Source organism: Lasioglossum baleicum, chromosome 6 (assembly GCF_051020765.1).
Source record: "Lasioglossum baleicum chromosome 6, iyLasBale1, whole genome shotgun sequence".
Lineage (NCBI taxonomy): Eukaryota > Metazoa > Arthropoda > Insecta > Hymenoptera > Halictidae > Lasioglossum > Lasioglossum baleicum.
In genome coordinates this window covers 8,449,025-8,470,586 of record NC_134934.1, presented here as the reverse complement: position 1 = coordinate 8,470,586, position 21,562 = coordinate 8,449,025, and the positions used below count along the sequence as shown (strand labels likewise).

General features: G+C 37.9%; 1 protein-coding gene across 2 annotated transcripts in view; it reads right to left on the bottom strand.

Moving 5' to 3' along the window:
- Positions 1-18,066, bottom strand: part of 5-ht2b (5-hydroxytryptamine receptor 2B) — a 136,155-nt gene extending 118,089 nt beyond the window's left edge. The window contains exons 1-2 of one of the 2 annotated variants that reach the window (XM_076426444.1): positions 17,778-18,066; positions 7,184-7,776 (exon numbers count right to left, since the gene is read on the bottom strand). In XM_076426444.1, the coding sequence (XP_076282559.1) occupies positions 7,184-7,559 (376 nt within the window). In that variant the 5' untranslated portion in view covers positions 7,560-7,776; positions 17,778-18,066. Of the gene's footprint in view, positions 1-7,183 lie in introns of both variants that reach the window. The other variant, XM_076426443.1, reaches the window with a different exon arrangement.
- Positions 18,067-21,562: the final 3,496 nt, after the last annotated feature.

The following is a 21,562-nucleotide window of genomic DNA, read 5'->3' as shown; positions in this document are numbered from 1 at the left end:
GTGCGAGTGACCGGTCGCCATTGATAGAAGCATTGAAAGACGATAATATGCCTGCAATTTCGATGAAAGTCCGGGGTTGCCTATTATCCCGCTGTTAAAGCGAAATGTGGGATAGTGTTATTCAGGGGGAAGGAAATCAGTAATAAAGCAAAGTGTGCGCGAGTATCCCCAACTTGCTACGAAGTTAAGTCAATTAGGCGGACTTTAACCGTGGCCCAGTATTTGTCGGGGCAACAAAGGTTTCAACTTCGGCTCTCGTGGCTCTTCAAGTTTGGAGCTGGAGCTTCGTGCACCGCAGGCGAACGAAATTTTATGCGATTAACTAGGCGGTAGACAATTAACTCGCTAACTGTTAAATCGAGTCGTAAATTATTTCCGTTCCTCGGAATACATTGTAATTATGCACTCGTTATCCTAATGATTGATTATTGTCGAGCTATCTGAGAATGGTAACGTGTAATTGCAGACAATGCTAAATATGTTATTGATTGGAACGTAATTGTTATGTGTTATATAAATGGACGAAATTAATTATTGTTAATCTGCGGACTTTATGCATTTCTTTATGCAAAAATCAGGAAAAACAGCTACGATATTCAAACAATTTAGAAACACTGTTAAAAAGTACACATTAAAATATAATATAATTGACCATCCACAACTTTATTTGTTAATCATTTTAAACATATTTTTTAAAGTACATTCTGTTGTATCTAATTTAAATTATTCATTTAATTTAATCGTCGGGCATCGCGATCTTACATGACGATTTTGATACTCTGTGTCAAAATGGATGATTAAAGATTAAAAATACAATGACTCTCACAATTGTTCGCAGAAACATTTATATCTCTAAATTGATCGTAAAATTTATCATTTTCTACTAAATTACTATTATTAATTATTTATTAGACAAAACTCTTAAAAAATTATTGTTGTTTTATCTAAACTGATAAAATTAAAGGTAGCAAAAGATGGTGTCCAGGCTCAGGGCATTTCACCTTATGTATGTATCGCAAAATAATATCGAACAAAAGACAGAAATGACCGTGTGACGTAACAATTTTTACACGAGAAGTATAAAATGTGCGAGTCGTATGCAAATGCGTCGCGTGGAAATTATGAAAGAATCAGGCTGATGGGATGAGTTATCGTCTCCCTGGTGCAGTGTCGCGATACATTTCCTCCATTATATATTTCAGCCCATCCGGAACTTTGAAGAAGGTAGAAGAAATCTTTGCAATCCGATTGGGAAACGTTTCTTAAATCTGCAAAGAGAGAGAGAGAGAAAATGTGCGAGCAGGAGAGGGAGAGCGAGAGAGTGGGAGATGGAAAGAGAGAAGCATCACCTACAAAAGCAAACTGAGAAATCGAAGAGCTCGCTCGTTTGATCCCGCTGAAAAATCCACGCTGCCCGCGCGACTATAATAAGTAGACGTTGAAAGATGGCGCGAGGGAGAGTGTGCTCGGCAAAGGTCGTATAGCTTCCGGGACTTCTGAAACCTCGAAATAGACGGACTTGGATATACGCCAATGGTGTGTCTAGGTCTCATTCATAAGTAAACTACGTCTACATCAAATCGACATACTACAACGCATCAGGCTACAGTCGATCGGACGGTAAAGCACTGTGCGATCAGAAAATCACCGGCACAAGGTCACTTCACCAACTCGAATGCTACGATTCATTTAACGAACGTTTCCGTTGGGAACCGTGAAAGTAGGAAGAGAAATTCGTACTCCTGTTCCTACTAAATCCATACCATTTGGGGCTCCCCAGGGTGCGAAACAACTTTTTACTCATTTTAGTATTCAGTTTTCTTGTATTTTTGGCATCTTATTATTTTATCATTGAGTGAATCTTCGAATCCTTCAAAAATGTGCTTTTTAACTTTTCTTGTATCTCGAACGTTGTAATAGATGTGTTCTAAACTATTTTTTCTTTCTATTTTGACTCCTTAACTCATTTTGGTATTCAATTTTCTATTTTATAATTTCACTATTCTATCATTGAGTACAATTTTACACTCCTTCAAAAATGTGCTTTTCTTAATTAGAAAATTGTAAAGTATGTAATGTGTTTCCTCATCATTTTCTTTATTGTACAATATGTTTTATTCATCCTTGTTATAAATTCATAAAATTTACAGTGTACTAGTATATTCTATGATGTATTAAAGACAGTAAAATATGAAAAATGGGTGCGGAAAATTTAGGATTCAGCTCGAACCACGATTCGGAAATCGATTAAACAACTAATTCCACTTCTCCCCGCAAGAAGCTGATTAAACGCGCAAAAGGGGGACGCGTCGGTGCTTTATAGTGAATTGTTAGGCGTAAAGGAATTTGAATAGGGGGACTAAAAAGTGTGGAGGCGGAAATTAGAAACCCGACGGATCTCGTTCGTTGGAAGTTCTTGTTTCTCGCAGCAGCACGGCAACTTAATATTGTGCGACTCGTCGACGGAATACCAATAAGTTCGTTTACAGTATCGTCTATTTACAAGACCGCTCTCGTATATAATCCGAAATAGATGTATCCTGCGCGAAGATTTGCCGTAATATCTCTCGAAGGTTTCACGGAATATGTTCCTCCAGAATATAGACTTGTAAATTGTAACTTTACATTTTTATTGCCGTGAATCGAGAAACCCGGGTGAAACAGAAATTTAATTCTTTATCAAGAAAAGGGCATATTTTTTGAAAGTATTACTCCCGCCGCGTAAGTAGAATTAAAGTCAAGGTTTTTTGGCATTTTTACTTTAATGTGAGATGCAATTTCCTCCTTTACTGTGTAATAATTTAATATTTTAAGATACTTTTTTATTTATTTATTTCAAAGTACTTTTTATCCTCTTTTGAAAACTTTTGTATATTGTAAATGTATAATGGAGAGAGTAGTTTAATGATGGAATTGGATGTGAAACCTTCATCAGAACATTTTACTTCGGTGTAATCTTTGTTATACCCGTTAGGTAATTTGGCGAGTCTCTAGCACTTTCAATGTAGCCCGTTGAAATTGATATTGACATTTTACAATCAGTCGTAATATACTCTGCACCGATTATCTTATATACTCATTCAAAGAAAATTGCAGCAGTTTCACAATCAACTTCGAATTTATTTCTATTGCTACGTAGTTTAAAAAACTGTCACTTATTAACAGACTTACAGTGCATGATGAAGTTATTACAACCACTGTACGAAGAAGAAAATTGATAAAAAGACCAGAGTTGAAAAAAGATGATGGGAATCATTTTTTACAGATTTCTGTAGTGTTCTTTTACGAGAGTTTGTTAGCGATAAAGTCAAGTTCGTCGATCAGCAAATATTTTCGAACGGTACGAACACGGACCTACTTTTTCCACGTCACGGGATAGAAAAATAATACACACCCCCGTCGAATCGAGGCTTGTTCAATTATCCTCGGAACAGCCGCCCTCGTTTCATGTCCAATATTCAATCGAAGCTAGGGCTCACGTCTCATCTGAGCCTGACAACGCGTTTTTTTACATTTGACTCGTCCACAAATTAATCAGTGCAGACGTATCGAAGCCCTCCGCGCTTGCAGTCCAATTAAACTGTATCAACAATTTCCCCGTACAATAGTCGCATAAAAGCGTTCTATACGTGTATATAGCGACACATGTTTCTGCGGTTAAAATTACAGCGCGCTCGGTATTCGCCGCGAACGGAATTTGTTTAAAATAAACTACATTTCTCCGCTGGCCGAGTATTTCTCTTAATTACGGAACAAATACAGTAATTTTGAACTCCATTTGCCCACCAAACATTTTTGTATTTGTGTTTCCATAAGAGACAAAGTCTTTTTTATTTGACGTGGAAAATGTTCTGAAAATGATATGTTGCTGTAAACATTTGTATCGCTTTGTTCGTTCCGATATTTTTTGGAAAACTATGCTAATCTGTTCGATCTGTTCTGAGGTTGATGGTCGGCTCAATATGACTGAATTTATTTTATTATTTAGTCAGTTCAAACACTAGAAGAATATGTTATTTAAAAGACAATTCGCGCGGTGACACTTTATATGTAAAAGTCTGTTCATATTTCTTTATACGTTTCAATATTTTTGGGAGAACAGGTCAACATTTATACTGATCTGCAGTTCAAGGTAATATTTCAAGGTCACTGTATTTATTTTGTTCAATCAGTTGAAACGTTTCTAACTACAATCAATAAGTGACATATTAAAGCAGCACTTCTTTGTGCATGCTGTAGAAGACAAATTATTCATAGACTGAAGACATTTATGGAAATCGTCATAATTTCAGACAATACTTTTTCGAGGATATAGTAGAATCAACTTTTCTCGTAGAGTTCTTAACATGGAAAGTAGACAGAAAGTTCGTCGCAGTTTCGATTCAATTTTACAAATGCGTAAACTTTCTCGGCCTAATTAGACTCGATTTAGTCCCTTGATAATTTACCAAGTTCTCCGAAATGTCAAGAAGTTGCAGTTAAACGTCGTTCTACATAGATCTATTTCACACAACGCGTTTCTGAAGTTAAAGTAAATATTCTAGAAAGTATCGTATTTTAGCTGAATGTCACAGTGCATTTAAAGTTCGAATCGAATTGTGCGAATGTTTTAATTAGAAACACAGTTTTATTCTTCGCGGCTCTAATAATAATTTAGTGTTGCAGCATCGATCAAACGTGTATCAAATAGTAGAATTATAAAAATTCGAAAAGCGCCAATTCCAATTAGCGTTCGAACGAATTTATTAAATCATTTTTAAATAAAAAAGAAAAAATATTTAATCATTTCACACAAGAGCAGAATTCCGGCAATTGTTAAACAAGAAAGAAACGCGCGGTTTCGCCTCAACCCGCCGAACAAATATCAATTTCTCTCTCACCTGAAAAATTGTATATCCCGGCGTTTCCGACGGTAAATATTTTCCTGTTGTCTTTTCATTAGTCCGGGAATTAAGAAATGATGCGGCATGGTTTTCGCGCGCTGTCGAACAACGTTGAAACTTATACGAACGAGACACCATCGATCCTCGTTTAGAGCATAGTCAGGTCGGAGGAGTGAATAACACCTGAGAGAACCCGAGATCACAGATGAAATTTACTTCTTCGCGTTACTGAATCTTCATCGAGCTTTCCTCAATCTTCGCGTAATCTCGGTAACAAGGGGAAACTTAGATTCGAGCGTACATAACGGTCGGAAAGTTCACCAGCCATTATTGGAAAATGCATCTGGCTGATGGAAATCTTAACGACTGAACGTTTCAGCCGTCTTTTTCGCGATCCCGAATATTGAACCGACAGCCACGCAATAAAAACATCTTTGCTTGCCCATTGTGCTCGCTAGAATGACTAAAATGGCAATCACCATCTTCTGTTTCACTACTCCCGTTAATCACGGGAATATTGCTAATCTATACGCTACGATTTCCGGCATTTTACGTCATTCTATTTTCAACTCGCTGTTTCATACTTTCTTGCATATTACTGCACCTTTATAGCACTCGATATAGACGTTTCCTTGTATTTTGCAAAATAGGTGCTGACACAAGATCATAAAGACCCTCGAAGGTAATAAATCTTTGCCGAAGAAATTTAATCTTCCGGCTATGAAATGGAGGTTGCCTCTTCAATGATCCATCCGCAGCCTTGATGCTTATACCCTCGTCTGTACTTTTCACATTACTGCGCTGCATATGTATACCCAGACCATCTTAACTGTCACCTACATCACCTGTTTTACACACTCCTGTTTTACCCTATCATTTTCTTAACCATTCTATTAGACGTTCGCGTCCATTCCGGCATATTTTCTTGACTCATATTTCCCTTTTTCACGGGTTTACACAATCGCTGCGGAATTTATAGTGTGTTTTTGCCTAGCTATTTCCTTTTTACTTATTTTTCGTTATTTTTGAGATAAAGAGTGGCCTAAAAGTCACTAAACCATTTTAACCCTTTGCACTAGGTGCTATTTTAACTCTATATGATCTTTTTAATTTTGTGGATATGAAATTGTTATAATACCTCATACAATACTTAAATGTGTAGTATAACAGTATAGATATAAAGTATAAATGTGTAGTAACAATTTTTAGTGGTAAGCTGTGACACCTCTCGAATGCTAAGGGTTAAATTGAAACCCTTGTATTTTTTAAAAACTCCTATTTACTCTTTTAGAAACAAATTCGAATCTTAAACGGTCTAGTCGTCTAAATTAATCATCTAGTTTTAGGCTACTCTATATTGTAGTCATTTTTGATATTTTGTGACCGGTTAGAAATATTTCTGGACTGTCCAGGGTTAATGCTGTCCGCTCGAGAACAGCTACTTCAGCGGGTTTCATTCTCGAGCATGGACGTTCGTCACGACAAACTGTCACAGAGCTCTCCTTACCTACAAGTCCACTAACCAATCGTACTCTTAAGAGTAACACCCTCGAATTGACAAGTGTCATATAGCACTGGTGGTGAAATGATTCCGAAAGGTACTGCTAACAATTGTTGTACAGGGTGTATAACTATAACTACAGGGGGTGTATCTACACCTCTGGATCGGTGGACATTTGTAAAAGAAACTTGACGCAAAATTGTAGTTAAAGTCATTTTTACAAAGTATTCGTACACCTTTTAAAAACTAATCACTTTTTTATAATTGAACCAAACGACCTGATTCTTTATAATCAATTGGAAGCATTTGTTTACGAAATGATATGCAAAAAACATTTTCCAAAAACTATAATTTACGAAGTTACATGGAAAAATAAAAAACGGCATTGTTTAAAACTTTTTTTATTTGGGCCTTTAATGAAAATTTAAAATACATGTGTTGTAGATCTACGTTAAATTAATTACATGCTGAAAATTTCATCGAATTCGATTAACATACACACGAGCTACTATTAGTTTTCAAAAGGTGCACGAATACCTTGTACACCCACTGTATGACTCGTAAAACTGTTTGATTTTGCTGAAAAATCTCTATTGGCTTACAATAATAGAAAGTTAAAAGCTTGTTTAAACATTTGAAAAAAAGATAGAATTACTTTTTCACGATTTTGGCTTAGGATGCCAATCAATAGGGTGTCAATTTAGTTTACCCTACTTCAAAACGTCACCACAAAATCCAATTGTGGGAGAAAGAAAATATGCTGAGCATTTCAAAAAGCTGTTGAAAAGTTTTAACTTACCCCTGACAAGTGTGAGTATCCCCAGCGGCATGACCAGAACGGCGACCATAAGATCGGTGATGGCCAGGCTCATCAGGAAGTAATTGGTGACATTCTGCAGTCGCTTCTCCTTGGTGATGGCCAGGCACACCAAGATATTCCCAGCGGCAGTGCCCAGGACCAGGACAAGGGCCAACATGGCCCACCAGTTGTTCAACCCTTGGGCTTCTGTGTGCACTCCATTCTCTTCGTAATGACTATCATTGACGATCGCCGTCGCGGCGAAGTCGCAGCCGGCGCCGGATCGGTTCAGAAACAAAAGGTCCTCGAAACAGGTGTCAGCGAGGGCCACGGAGGGATCCGTGGGATCAATGGTAGCCACCGACGAGCCGATCATCGCTCGGAAAGATCGCTGATCGCTGAACAGCCCCGTCTACGCGCGGCCAAGTCGAATCCTCAGCATCTGTGACCTCGGATGCTGCGAGTGCTCCTCTTCCGCGGCTCCTACATACAGTATCCTCTTTTCCGAATCTTCTAGATCCCTCCTCCACCACTTCCGGTTGTTATCGACCACTTCGCTCGGCGATCGTCTCTCTGCCGCACTACACCGCGCACTAATAAATCAGACATTCGGAAATTTCTTTCTCTGAAGGTGACCCGCGTGGGCGAGAAATCCTGATTCAGGGATATACCACGGATGTCGCGTTCGATGTTCTATTGACGCGACGGGCAAAGTGGAGGGGTTCGATTACTAAAGGGCGGTTCGACGAAGAGTAGAAAAGGTTCGAGGGCCTGTTTTGTTCCGAAGCGCATCCCTCTCTCTCCCTCTTTCTCTCTCTCTCTGCTTTTGTTGTCCTGGGTTTTTTTGTTTAATTTTGTTTACCCGATGACTCCTGTTGTTCGTCGACCATCGATAATGATATCTGTCCGACGAGCCGTTTCTTCAATGGCCAGAGTTCGGTCGAGCTCGTCGGATTTCGATTTTCCTCGAAATTGTATGATCGTGGGTCGAGAGGAGTGGGCTCGCAACGTGATTGGCCCTCGAAAGACACGAGTGCTTTTCATGATTTCATGACTATTATGGTTGGACTCCAGAGGTGGGCATTATTTGGCGAAAAAATATTTGAAATACTATTTAATATTTGAGATTTTGTTTTGCTTAAAGAAAATACTGTTTTAGTTGGACTATCTGAACCTCGAAATATAAAATATTTCTATTCGAACAATTTGGACCTCGAAATAAAACACTTCTATTTGAACAATCTGAACCTCAAAATAAAATATTTCTATTTTAACAATCTGAAACGCAAAGTAAAATATTTCTATTTTAATAATCTGAAACGCAAAATAGAATATTTTATTTTTTGCGACGTTACACCTACTACTTTCAGAAATCGCATTACTTATTTAATATTTCTTATTTTAGCAATAATTTAAAGAAGAAATGGTACTTAATATAAGAAACTATATCATTTGCTGGGGCAGTATTGTATTTTTAAAATAATGTTTTCATGTATATGTACTTTGCAGTACTTTCAATTCGTGTATCACTGTCGCTCAAATATTGAAATAATTCTAATTTTGCAATGTTTGTATGACTGATATCATTTTTTTCTTTTTCCATAAAGGAAATATAAGCGTGGTAAAAAAGTCATCTTTTCTTTGGTCGCATGACACTAACATAAATCGGGTTCATGAAGTCCTTCCTATTTCGAAACTGCGTAAATCCACTTCCGTTCACAGCATGTGTCTACTGAGGTTTGTTGATAAACATACAGTGTATCTTATCACCAGGAAACTATTTATACTCGGAAATCTATTGAATGCGAACCAATATTCTTCAAATAAAATACTATTGTCAAATACTATTTTCAAAAATTACTGCAACAAATAAAATACTTTATTTTCAAAAATTACTGCATCAAATAAAATATTTTATTTTCAAAGTTGTACAGATACTGTAAAATAAATGGGATTATTTACTATTTACTATTTAAAATACTATTTTCCCCTGCTCTGTTGGACTCGTTGAAATTATTACGCATTTCTGTAGATGTATTTTGGAACCAAATTCTTTTCGATTAATGCAGGTCTTCTTGAACTCGATACGAATGAATAATGATTTGAACAGAATGTTTGTAATTCTCAGTCGAAATAGAGCCAAATCCGTTTATCTTTAACCATTTTTATGACCGTAACATGTGCTACACTGCGTAGGACCATAAAACTTGCACAACACATAACGAACAACAAGAAGATTTCAGATAAAAATGATTACATACTGCTGTGCTTCAGATAAATATGTTCATAAAAGTTCTAGTCCTGTATTACACGCAATTACTCTGAAAGAGATTCATAAAGGTTACATGCTCCCATTGTAATTACAGGAGAATCCACCGTTAATAAGCTTCAGTGGGTCAGAAAGGAACTGGAACCGTATTAAATTCTGAAGATTCTAGTTCCGCGTGAATGCATAACGATCCGCGATCTAATTATGAGATTCATGGAGATTGAAAGGGAAGTGTAATCACGAAACTGAATGTAATTATATTCACCGTAGAAAATAAGTAGAAATGTTTTACCCCGGCGCGGCGCGACGGTTGGTCGCATTGACTTGCCCGGGCGAAATGTCAGATTGCTATAGTGAAAAAGACAAACGGTGTCAGCCGTTCAATTAATGGAAGATGACACGCGAGAAATAAAGTTCTGATCTCGTTTCTCGGCCAAGAGAACCTTCTAACGAAGTTATTTTGATTATAATCACGAGTCCCGCGCACCTAGTTCGCCGAGAAAAATGTGGCGGCAGTTAATTATCGCAAGAGAAAATATTACGAAGCCGATCCTTCGGCTAACGCGTAATTTACTCGCGTTTAACGCACGCTATTATTTTACACATAAATCGTAATTAAAAGCGACAGTAAAATATCGACGCTAATTTGCCCGACCCCGTTCGCGAATTAGATTCTGATTTCGCGTCCGATAAGATAACAGTCCCTCGAATCAATGAAGGCGATTTCTAATTAGTTGCCTTGATATCGGCTGTCGAATCGCTCGGAGTTATTAAGGGGCTCTGACAATCAGATGGACGGAAAATTGTGTTGGCGCAGTGGAAGCGTGCTGGGCCCATAACCTTGTTGGCGCATCCGGGTTAGAGTAAATTATACAGTGATATTTATAGTTCATTCACACACGATATATTTTTTAGTAGAACGTACACACAAGTAGTAATAATAATATAATATAATATTGACTGGGCAGGGGGCAAAACGCGGTTGCATGTCTCGACCGTTGTGGCAAGGACGCAAGCGCGCGAGCAAGTACAAGAGAACGAACGCTACGCGATGTAGCTAGTGAAGCGACGCGCCACGGCGGGCCCCAACATTACTCGCGGCGGGAATTATAACCCAATTACAAATTAGTATCTGAAAAAAACTCTCTTGCGAATGCCGACGATGGTTTTGAAACGTTCAAGTTTTATCGGAAAATTCGTAGATGAATTTGTTACATCCAATTTGCTGTTATATCTAATTGTAAATTGGTGGCATAAATTATATTTAAAATATTAAACGCGTTTTTTAAAATTGCACTTCCAAGAACGAGACGCCAAGCATACCTCAAAATATTTATAATCTTCTTTCATTTACAAATTTTAAGATTTATTATTCATATCTTCTATAAATTTTTTAAACAATACGATAATGGATCATCATTTTCAATGGCGCTACGTCTAAAATTATTTATATTTATTTATATTATACACTTTGAAGGAATAATGAATTTTTCTTTCCGTTTAGGTTAACACTGATGGAGATACTCCATTTTTCCACCATTCTTCGAAACATTTTAGCAAAGTCTTCCACACACAGAGAAAGAGAGGTACTGTATAAACATATATAAAAACTCAAATAGAAACAAGAACTAATATCACACTATAGAAGAATAAAATTACATTAAAAAATATTAACTCACGAATAGAAAAGAAAGACAGAGGTAACAATACTTAGAAGCCAATTAGTCTAATTAAAGTACTTTGCGTGAACATTGAACAACACGAAAAGACCCTGAATAAAATTTCAAAATCTTCGTCTACTGTATAATTAGAGCACAAACAGCGAACAACAATTTCCAACTTGAACAGTACAACAAAAATAATAAAAATTGTTCCTACACTCGCGCAACACTTGCTCCATGATTTTTCAGTCGATTGTGACATACAAATGTTTGAACAATAAAATTCTGGAGCATACAGCATAATACAATATCTCCGAGCAAGTTCGATAGTAGAATCGCCGGGAGAAATACGACGCTGTACAGAGGGAGAGAGAAAGAGAGAGGGAGAGAGAGAGAGAGAGAATGAGAAAGAGCAGAGAATTCGCGTCTTTTTTCTCCGAATTTTTCCGCAATCAGTTTTCTTCAAAGCGAGTTTCCATCAATGCCGTCGAAGAACGGGGAAATCAATATCGGTCGGCACCAGAGCAAAATGCTTTTGGCGACGGAAGTTTAGGGTCCATCAATACGCTTCACAAATATTAGTCGCCGCGACGCGACGCGACGATATCAACAAGCTCGCCTCTCTCGGTTCCCGGGCCGAGAAACCCTGGATCAAACCGTTCGAGAAGGTTATTCTTCATTGCCACGAGCAGGACCCGCTGCATCATGCACGCCCCCGCACTTATACTACTCCGTCAAGCCTGCAACGAAATCCACGGCCGGAGAAACGCGTCGAAACGTGGATGAAATTCCCTGGCAGCGTCGACCTCGATGATTTCGTTACCTCCTCTATCCTCACACCTCTATCCAGATACTCTCAAAATATTAGGTTCGCGCAAAAATAATTGCGGCTTTTGTTCTTGAATTTTAAAGCTTTATACGGACGATATTCTTTTATGTCTTGCTCTTAGAGCGTTGAAAAGAATGAACGGAACAACGATAAAACGCTTTTACTTCTAAGGATTTGTTTCATTAAATGAGCCGTTTATTTTGAAAGTGGCCTAAGTCCATTTAAGTTTAAATTGAGATATTTAAGAGCTTGGAGATTTCAATGAAATTGAAAATATACGTATAGGATACCAATGTATCACACTGCTTAAGTGGATCTAATTAGAGAGTTAAATTTACAATTCCTATTAAAATAATAGCAATTATTAAGTGAATAATATGTGTCTTCTTACTAAGAATGGACTTGAGCCACTTTCAAAATAAAAATCTGTATCATTCTATTAACCAGATAATTCCCTTTTTACAAAATCCTTGTGATTTTAAATATATTATAGTTACAATTTGCTTTTGAATGAAAAAATAACGTAGCAATGTAAATATTAAAATTGCTAGGTTGATTTTTCTCGAAAATGGACTTAGGCCACTTTCAAAATAAACGGCTCAAATATTTCCCAACATATTCGTGACATTTTTCTGATTAAAACTATACCGAACACGTTACGGTTTGGGTTATAAATTTAATCTACGACATAGTGGAGCCTCTACTATCCGAATAATGGAAGAGTTAACTCACTTTAATGTTAGATATGGTCAGGATCGCTTTAGATTGATATGATTGCGAAAAACTGGAGGATTCAGATGTCATCGGTTCGAATAATCGAGGTTCTACTGAATCGTCAATTCAATGAACGTACGTGCTCCGAATTATGTCGTGTTTGGACTCATATCAATAAGGAAAACGTCACTAATAAGTTGATAAAAGTTGCCTAAAAAAATAATTAAAATCAAACAAGTTTTGTCGTTGTATTAGCGTTGTTTCACCAACTTATACAATATTATTTAATGTATGCAATATTTTCTGTCACCATTTCCTGATCGGAATGTTTGGTGTAGCCTCTTTTAGGGGATGGGATAAAAATAACTCATTCGACGCGGCTAATTCTGCAATAAGTGCATGATCGATTATAACGCAATGGAAGACCTTTGGCATCAAAGTAAGTTTACCTTTCCGTCGAAGTCGGGAGAAATAAACCACGTTGGATACGAAATAACTCGATCGCTTTCCCGATGAGAACTAGGCAAATGTGAAGGGTATCTTTCACGGTAGCCCCTTTCAGCGATTGCTATACTCGTAAGTTAAAGTCCGTGACCCCTTGACCATCCCGTAAGAATACAGCATCTCACAGTCAGCAACAATTTCAAAAAAAAAAAAAAAAATACAATGGGAATATCATACGTATTCCCATTTTTCCAATTGAATTTTTCAAATCGAAAGTGAGCTTTCCTAGTAAAAGTTTCTTGAAAAATTCGTCCCAAAGTGCTCCATATCGACCAATTTTTATGGATTACATATAAACTATCAGATTCTAGACGAACGCGAAACATTCTATCGTAATCGATAATCGAATATTTTTATCGATCAGTATGTAACACAATTGCCGATGTAATTGTACGTTCTAATAAGTAATCATATCTGCACGGTCTTCTGTGAAGAAGCACAGTCTGAAACTTTCATGTTAATTAAACGCGTTAATAATAAAAGCGCCAGCCAGCAACAAGTAAATTAAAAAATAAAATGCTGTAGCCTTAAGTGTATGCTTATAATAACGTGAATGGAGCAACTGGTCGGTAATAAAAACATGGGTCACGAATAGGCACATTTACCTTGCTCCCTGTCTCCATTATTCAGGTGTAGCGTCAGTTAAATGGCGACTCTACGAACTGTGAAACACATTTGCTGGTTTGGGGTAAAATATTTCTCACGAAATTCTATTTGATAAACAGAATAAAGAAACAATATAATATAGAAATACAAATTTATTTTCTTTCTTAATATGTTTAATAGGTTGAAAATTCTTCGAATGATTTTGCTGTTTTCAATTACATCTACACGTTTTTTTCCATAAATGCATCAAATCCGCTGTCTATTAATAAATTTCAAATGAGGGAGTATATTAGGAGTGCATTACCATGCACTGCTCTCGAATATCAACGTATAATTAGCCACTCGGAATGGAAAAGACTAAATTCGACTATCTTCATGGAAAATGGCCCTCGGAAGAAAAGGTTTAACCAGAAAACGGCGAATCGAACGCCAACATGGCCGATCGAGTCGTTGCGTTCCAGTTATTGTGTTCGAATCCTAAACCGCGCTTGATCGCGCGTGTTCATTAACGAAAACGTGAAGTTTTCATCGCCACTCAACCTGCAAACCGTCACGCATTCCATTTATCCGATGACACGTTCGAATTTTTAATCGATATTGGCACGGCTTTTCGAGTCTCGGACTTTTCGACTGCGAAATGATGATTAAATGATTGGGATTGACGTATCGACAGGCGGGATCTATCAGTGTTCCTGTTAATTAAATTGAATTGAGAAAATACGCGATTTCTCTACCTTTATTCTTATTGCGAGACAAAGAATATAATTGTTCTACAGGAACGTTTCTAATAACGAAAATAAAGAATAGCAGCAATAAATCATAATTTAAAGGTTCGCTCAATAAAATCTCTTTAAAATTTCTTTAGATTTAGCTGTAAAGAAATGTATTGTATCAAACACTGAAATTGCTTTATTTTAGAGAAAGGTAAAAGCTAATCCCAGGAAAATTAGCTCTCCGTTAAACGAAAAACTGTCACACACAGTAGACGTTCATTGAAAATCTGCAGCGATTCCAAACTTTCGGCCGACAGTTCAAACATACTTGTGAAAGTATAATCTCATTTAATCTGGCTGTCCTTTACTTTTACAGTGACGTTAAGGTAAGTAGAATTTAAAACTCCTAGAGGGAAATGGCAAAATTCATTCTATTAAAAGTACCACTGTTTGTTATTACTTATTATAAACATGAGTAGGTCAAATTCGTAACAGTGAAAATAATTAGAAAATATTATTTCATTTTGTGGACTCGTCGAGATTGTTAAGAAAAGAAATAATAACGTCTGTATGTAGCTCCTGTATCTTGTTTATTAATCGTAAAACAACTTTCTCAAACTGACTTGAGAGATTTCCATGGTGTTAGATAATTATATAAAAAAATCATACAAATTTTCGCAAACGATTTATAAGAACTTGGATCATTTGGTCTGTTTTTACAAAAGTTGCTCCATTTTAAATGTGAAGTATGAAGCCTTTGTTTAATTGTAATATTGTTGCAGCACTTTCCCACGACTTAGTTGATCGATTAGCACTTTCTCCCCAGTATCGGTGAATTTTCTCTTTAAATTTAGCTGTTCTAAGATCAGTCGACTGTCAGATCGAGCAGCCCTCGCATAATCGAGGGGAGTATCGCGCGCCCGAACAAATGGCGCGGAGATAATTGATGTTCCGGCGGTTGGACACGAAGCGAAAAATCAGTGCAAAATTCTTGGTCACTGACGAGAAAAACCAAAAAAAAAATCCTGTCATTCGGTCGCATGTCGAAAACACGGAAGCGCGGCTCTCGGCGGGCAAATCGTTTCGCTGCCGTCCGGAATGTCGTGTGTCGCGGCAATTTTACCCGCGCGGCTCTCTCCGCTACAGATGAAAACAAACGAGTCCAATTTATTATCGTCTCGGCCCGGAAAAGAAGAGCCACTCAGCCGGGATTAATTTAGTAGCATACAACCCGGAATTTGAATATTCACGAGACCCGGCCGACGCAAAATCCCGAGAACCGCGGCTCCGGGTCGGGAATCTACGTTGATCGCGCGCGAAAATTGAATCGTAACAACCAGGAACGATTGTTCAACGATACAAACGAACCGCGAGATCCTCCAGTCTCGAAATTCGAATGCGATTCGAATTCGCCATCGACGGCAAACCGCGGTTGACAAAAGCTTCGAATGGGGGAACAGTGTTTCAATTTTTCTCTCTTCAACCCTTTGACATGCGAATCAAATGGAACTCGATGTGACCAGGAGTACTATTTATTATTTAACCCGTTCAGCTACCATTTATTTTTATAATCTGATTACTAGACCCCGAATGTTTATGCATTTTCCAATTTTTATAGGATTTCATGAAAGTGGAATGAAATAAAATCTCATTTTTAATGAGAACAGAGCCGTTGTAGATCCAGAACAAATAAAAATCGTACAAAATTCCATCGAATTTTATGTTCCAGCCTTTTTTGAACATTTTTATAAGCCATAAATGCATAATGATCGTTTAACTTCTATAATTTACAGGGAGAAAAGATTTATAATTATTATTTTAATAATGTGTACCCTGATATCACACGAACGAAAATGTTTAAAGTCCGTCAATTTTTCCTTGTCTTTTTATCGTGCTAAAGATTGAAAAAGAATTGTTTAAGTCGGTAATTAAGATTTTTAATTTGATTTGGTTTGGAGATCGTAACTACATTCATACTTATTAATACGGGTTAGGATGAAGCGTGTTATTTTTAAATTAAACGTGCGTGGTGTACTCTTAGAGGACATCGCGACATGAAAGCGGGAAATATGGAATTGTATAAAATTTCCATAGTAATTGCTCATTTATTAGGCATGAAAATTACAGAAAATTAAAGTTAACAGAATTTGTGGCCCTGATAAGAATTCAAATTGAGTGCAGTGTGCTTCATAAATATTTTCATTTTCGTCGGGAACGATTCAAGATGGATTTTCCTGATTCACAACTTGCATAAGTTGATGAAAGGCAAATAACATGAGCTGTTAATCGGACAAGATTTTTACAGTTTTTCTTCTGGATGTGTGGAAACATTATTTAAATTAACAAATCCACCATCGAGGAACGAGAATTATAAAAAGAGACCGAAAATCTGGGACATTATTCTGTAACGCGGACCAGGATTAAAAGCTATAAACTCATTAAGATTCGCAATTCACAGAATGAGATTCACAAGCTGAAATCCCTTCAGCAACCACGCAAATTATTTGCAAAAGTCCTCCGCCCGTCCCGGAACATAATTTACCCGGGTTTTCGTCGCCTCTGGCTTCCTCAAAATTAATAACCGCGCCTGAAAGAATAAACTCGCCGCAGCAAGTGAATCGCGGTTTCGCCCTTTCATTTCGCACCTTATCCGCCCCCGCTTCAGGTAATTATCGTCGAACGAAAACGCTCGAATCTCTTCAACTCGCGTGCGACCTTGAATTTCTCACCAGTTCCCGTCTTTCCTCAGCAACTTCAGCAACCCCCATACTTCGTCATATTCATTTAATTTTCAAGGGACCAGGGACGAAACGGGCGATCATCAACATCTATAAATTTTTCAGACAGTTCACAGCTGTTCTGGAGACAGACCTTGAATTCCTCAACATCCCCTATATTCCTTCAAACTCTCGTTTCATATAGAACCCGTTCACGTTCGCAATACAAAGGACAAAACAATTACCACGCAATCATCATCAAGCTAAGGATCTATAAATTTTTGAGAAACGTTTCACGATTCTTCTCAGCCACCCTCATACTCCTCCGGCAATCCTTATGTTTCTCCAAATCCCCATTTCATTTCCAACGAACCCCTCCACATCCGTTACAAAGGACCAAACATCGAAACAATAAACCGAGCGTCTACAAATTTTTTCCAAACGATTCACGATTCGATCACAACGTGTCACTGCTCTCCCTTTTTGGATTACGAGAACTTCACAGCAAGAGCACGCACCAGAGAATGATAATGATTGAACAGAGAATAAAAGGGGGATCGAGGTAGAAGAGGAAGATTTACACTTTCTCCGGCGATCTTCCAGCATCAAACCCCACCCCCGCACCCCCACAAACTCTACTTCCGGCGGACTTCCGGTTGTGACGCGAAGCACGTGTCGCGTGAAAAGTCCGACTTGCTTCCGGTTCGGGGCGAGCTCTTCCGTGGCCGGCGCATTGGCCCTTCGGGAGCAAAGGGTGGCACGCGGAGCTCTCGAGGGCGCGTGTTGTTCGCGATGAGGCGAGAGGAGCCACGCGACGGCCGACGATCTACTGAGGCGACGTTATCGCGGACTACTAGCCCAGTGCCCCCCATATCTCGCTCTCTCTGCACCCTCTCTTCCCTTCTCTCTCTCTCTCTCTCTCTCGCTCGCCCCTTCTTCAACGTACCACCCTTCCTCGGCTGCCGGTATCACCCCCCGTGCCCGATGGCCAACCCCGGCGTGCTACCCTCCGACGAGCCGTGCGTTCACGCGGACACGATGCAACCGGGCCGGCGCAAGCGCGCCCACACCTTGGACTGCCCACCAGTGGACACCTGTTCGTCGCGGATGTCGCAAAACACCGGTGTTACCTTGAAAGCCTCTTCCAGACGTCCACGATATAACTGTTATATCAAAAATGTTTCCTAGTTTTTTTTTAGAAATTTTCCTTCGTTTTCTTTAGTCACTACAAATTTAATTTTGTACGAATTTGTTATTCCTTATATTCTGAAAGCATCATCTTTTCACGTCGAGAACAGTAATCAGTAGACTATGGATCTTTATGCAAAATAAAAATGCTCTCCATCGATTGTGAGTAACAGGAATAAGATAAAAATTGACTTCATCCCCTAACGACTTTGTTACATTAAAAAGAACATTAGAAAAATTTAAATTATTTTTACTAGTTTTTAGAAATTTAGTCTTGGGAATTTTTCTTCTTTTTCTTTGGTGACTACAAATTTAATTTTGTACGAATTTGTTATTCCTTATATTCTGAAAGCATCATCTTTTCACGTCGAGAACAGTAATCAGTAGACTGCAGATCTTTATGCAAAATAAAAATGCTCTCCATTGATTGTGAGTAACAGGAATAAGATAAAAATTTACTTCATCCCCTAATGACTTTGTTACATTAAAAAGAACATTGCAATACACTTAAGAAGATTGATTAGAAAAATTTAAATTATTTTTACTAGTTTTTAGAAATTTAGTCTTGGGAATTTTTCTTCGTTTTCTTTGGTCACTACAAATTTAATTTTGTACGAATTTGTTATTCCTTATATTCTGAAAGCATCATCTTTTCTCGTCGAGACAGTAATCAGTAGACTGCAGATCTTTATGCAAAATAAAAATGCTCTCCATCGATTGTGAGTAACAGGAATAAGATAAAAATTGACTTCATCCCCTAACGACTTTGTTACATTAAAAAGAACATTAGAAAAATTTAAATTATTTTTACTAGTTTTTAGAAATTTTGTCTTGGGAATTTTTCTTCGTTTTCTTTGGTCACTACAAATTTAATTTTGTACGAATTTGTTATTCCTTATATTCTGAAAGCATCATCTTTTCTCGTCGAGACAGTAATCAGTAGACTGCAGATCTTTATGCAAAATAAAAATGCTCTCCATTGATTGTGAGTAACAGGAATAAGATAAAAATTTACTTCATCCCCTAATGACTTTGTTACATTAAAAAGAACATTACAATACACTTAAGAAGATTGATTAGAAAAATTTAAATATTTGATAAATGCATAAAGATCCGCAGTGTAGTAATTACAATCGAGTTCCCAGGGAACCTAGTAGAAGCAATTTCTTGAATTAAAAAGTGCACACAAGCGTGCAAATTTCTTCACAGAAATTAAATTTAGACGCCACCCACTGTACAAAACAACTCGATCCTCCGTTATCAGTTGGAAGCGTCAAGGCGCGGTTTCTATTAAAACGTTCCTGCTCGCCAAGTGAAAATTAAACTTGATACGTATCGATTGAAATTACACGGCATTACACGAAAACGGCAGATAACGTTAATTGGATCCGTGGCCGTAAATGAGACGATTCATCATTGTAAATTCGGGTTTGTCGCGTTAAAGAGCTTGTCCCATGTCCAGCAGAGCACGCGGACAGCACGCGAAACAGCTGAAAGCCGAGTAATTAAGATTAAAACATCGCCGCCGGCCCATTTCGCTAATTTTTGCCACGTAGATCGATCGATCGGTCGTCTGACGTCACCTAATGAACAAGTGATGCGAGTGACGTGCGATTCCGACACGTTATTCGAGATCCTAAACCGTTCTTAGCCTTTTGATTGCGTCCACCATTTTAATGACCCGAGACACGTCCCACTTAAGAACAGACGATTCGATTTTACAGAACCTTCTAAAACTGTTCGTGCACGATGAATGAAGAACGAAGTTCGCGCGCTAATAAACCGTTGCGAACAGAGTATGCGTCACCCGTCTCATCATTAAAACAATCCTCCACTGGAGTCTTTACTAAACCTCTACCCTTATTAATACTCCCCCGCAAGGTATAATTACTAGACTGCTGACCTTTATGCGAAATAAAAATGTTGTGCATGAAGAAACAAGAACTAAATAGAAAATTATTTCGTATTTTCTGTCTTAATAGAGTTCTCACTTTATTTGCTTTAATAAATTGTAAATATATATAATCCATCAATGTTTTCAAATTCTTCTGCGTTGATTGCGGGAAACGTTCTGCGTTGATTGCGGGAAGCAGAAGCAAAATAAAAATTAATTTCATCCCTTAATGATTTTGTTCCATAAAAACATTGCAATATTCTGAAATTTTTCGTATCTTTTACTGTTTTATATTTCACCAAGACAATTTCTGCATAAATGCTTAAAAATCCGTAGTCTACTAATATAATTATATTTTAGGTATACACACGTTGCAGCTGTTTTGCCAACAGGATGAACCTCGTTTTCCAAAATATGTTTTGCCGAGCGCGCAAACACGGGCAATCTGAAAATAATAATGCCGTGGAAAGTGAGATTACCATTCAGCGATAAATGGAACGATTTTTATTAATAGTAGCGTTCCGGTCCCGTTGTTGTCGGTGACGAGCGAATTACATCGGGCTCGTTGGTATCATGAAATTCATTGTAAAAAAAAAAAAACAGAGCGTGAAAAATGCTTTCGAAGTAACGCCGATAATTGCGTTACAAGTCGCTGTGAATTCGTTACAGGGGGCTCGCGGGTTTCATTGAGCGAAAATCATATTCTTTTATTGGCCGATGTACCATACGCGCATACTGTCGCATACCATCGCCTGCGGTACATGCGGACGGACTAAATTTTCGTGCCCGCGCCACTAATACGCGGACAGATATCGAGATCCAAATCCGTGCGACCCGAAATTGCCGACGCATCCGTTTCCATCACAGCGACAAGGGAACCGCGTTATTCGTTACAGTTAATCGTCCTGACAATTTCAAAATCTAATTCGAACAGCCTATCAATTTCGAAAGGTTTCGTTACATTATTGGCGACCATATTGTTATTAGCAATTTGCATTCGCGCCATCCACGAATCCGCGGTTTTATAATGGAATCCGCAAAAGTTCAGCTAATTAGGTGTACAGGGTGTCCTAGACCACCCGTCCACCCCTATTAAAATGGTGGAGAGTGATTTTTATTGAAAACCAACAGAATTTTAGTAACCAATTCGGGTAATTGCAATTTCCGGTACTAGCAAATAGTACCGGAAATAGGATTTGCAGATCAGAAGTCGTTTGTTTTAATGGGACCTGGTATTTTTTATTGTATATTCAGATTGTTTGCGGAAAAAAATAAAAGAAAATG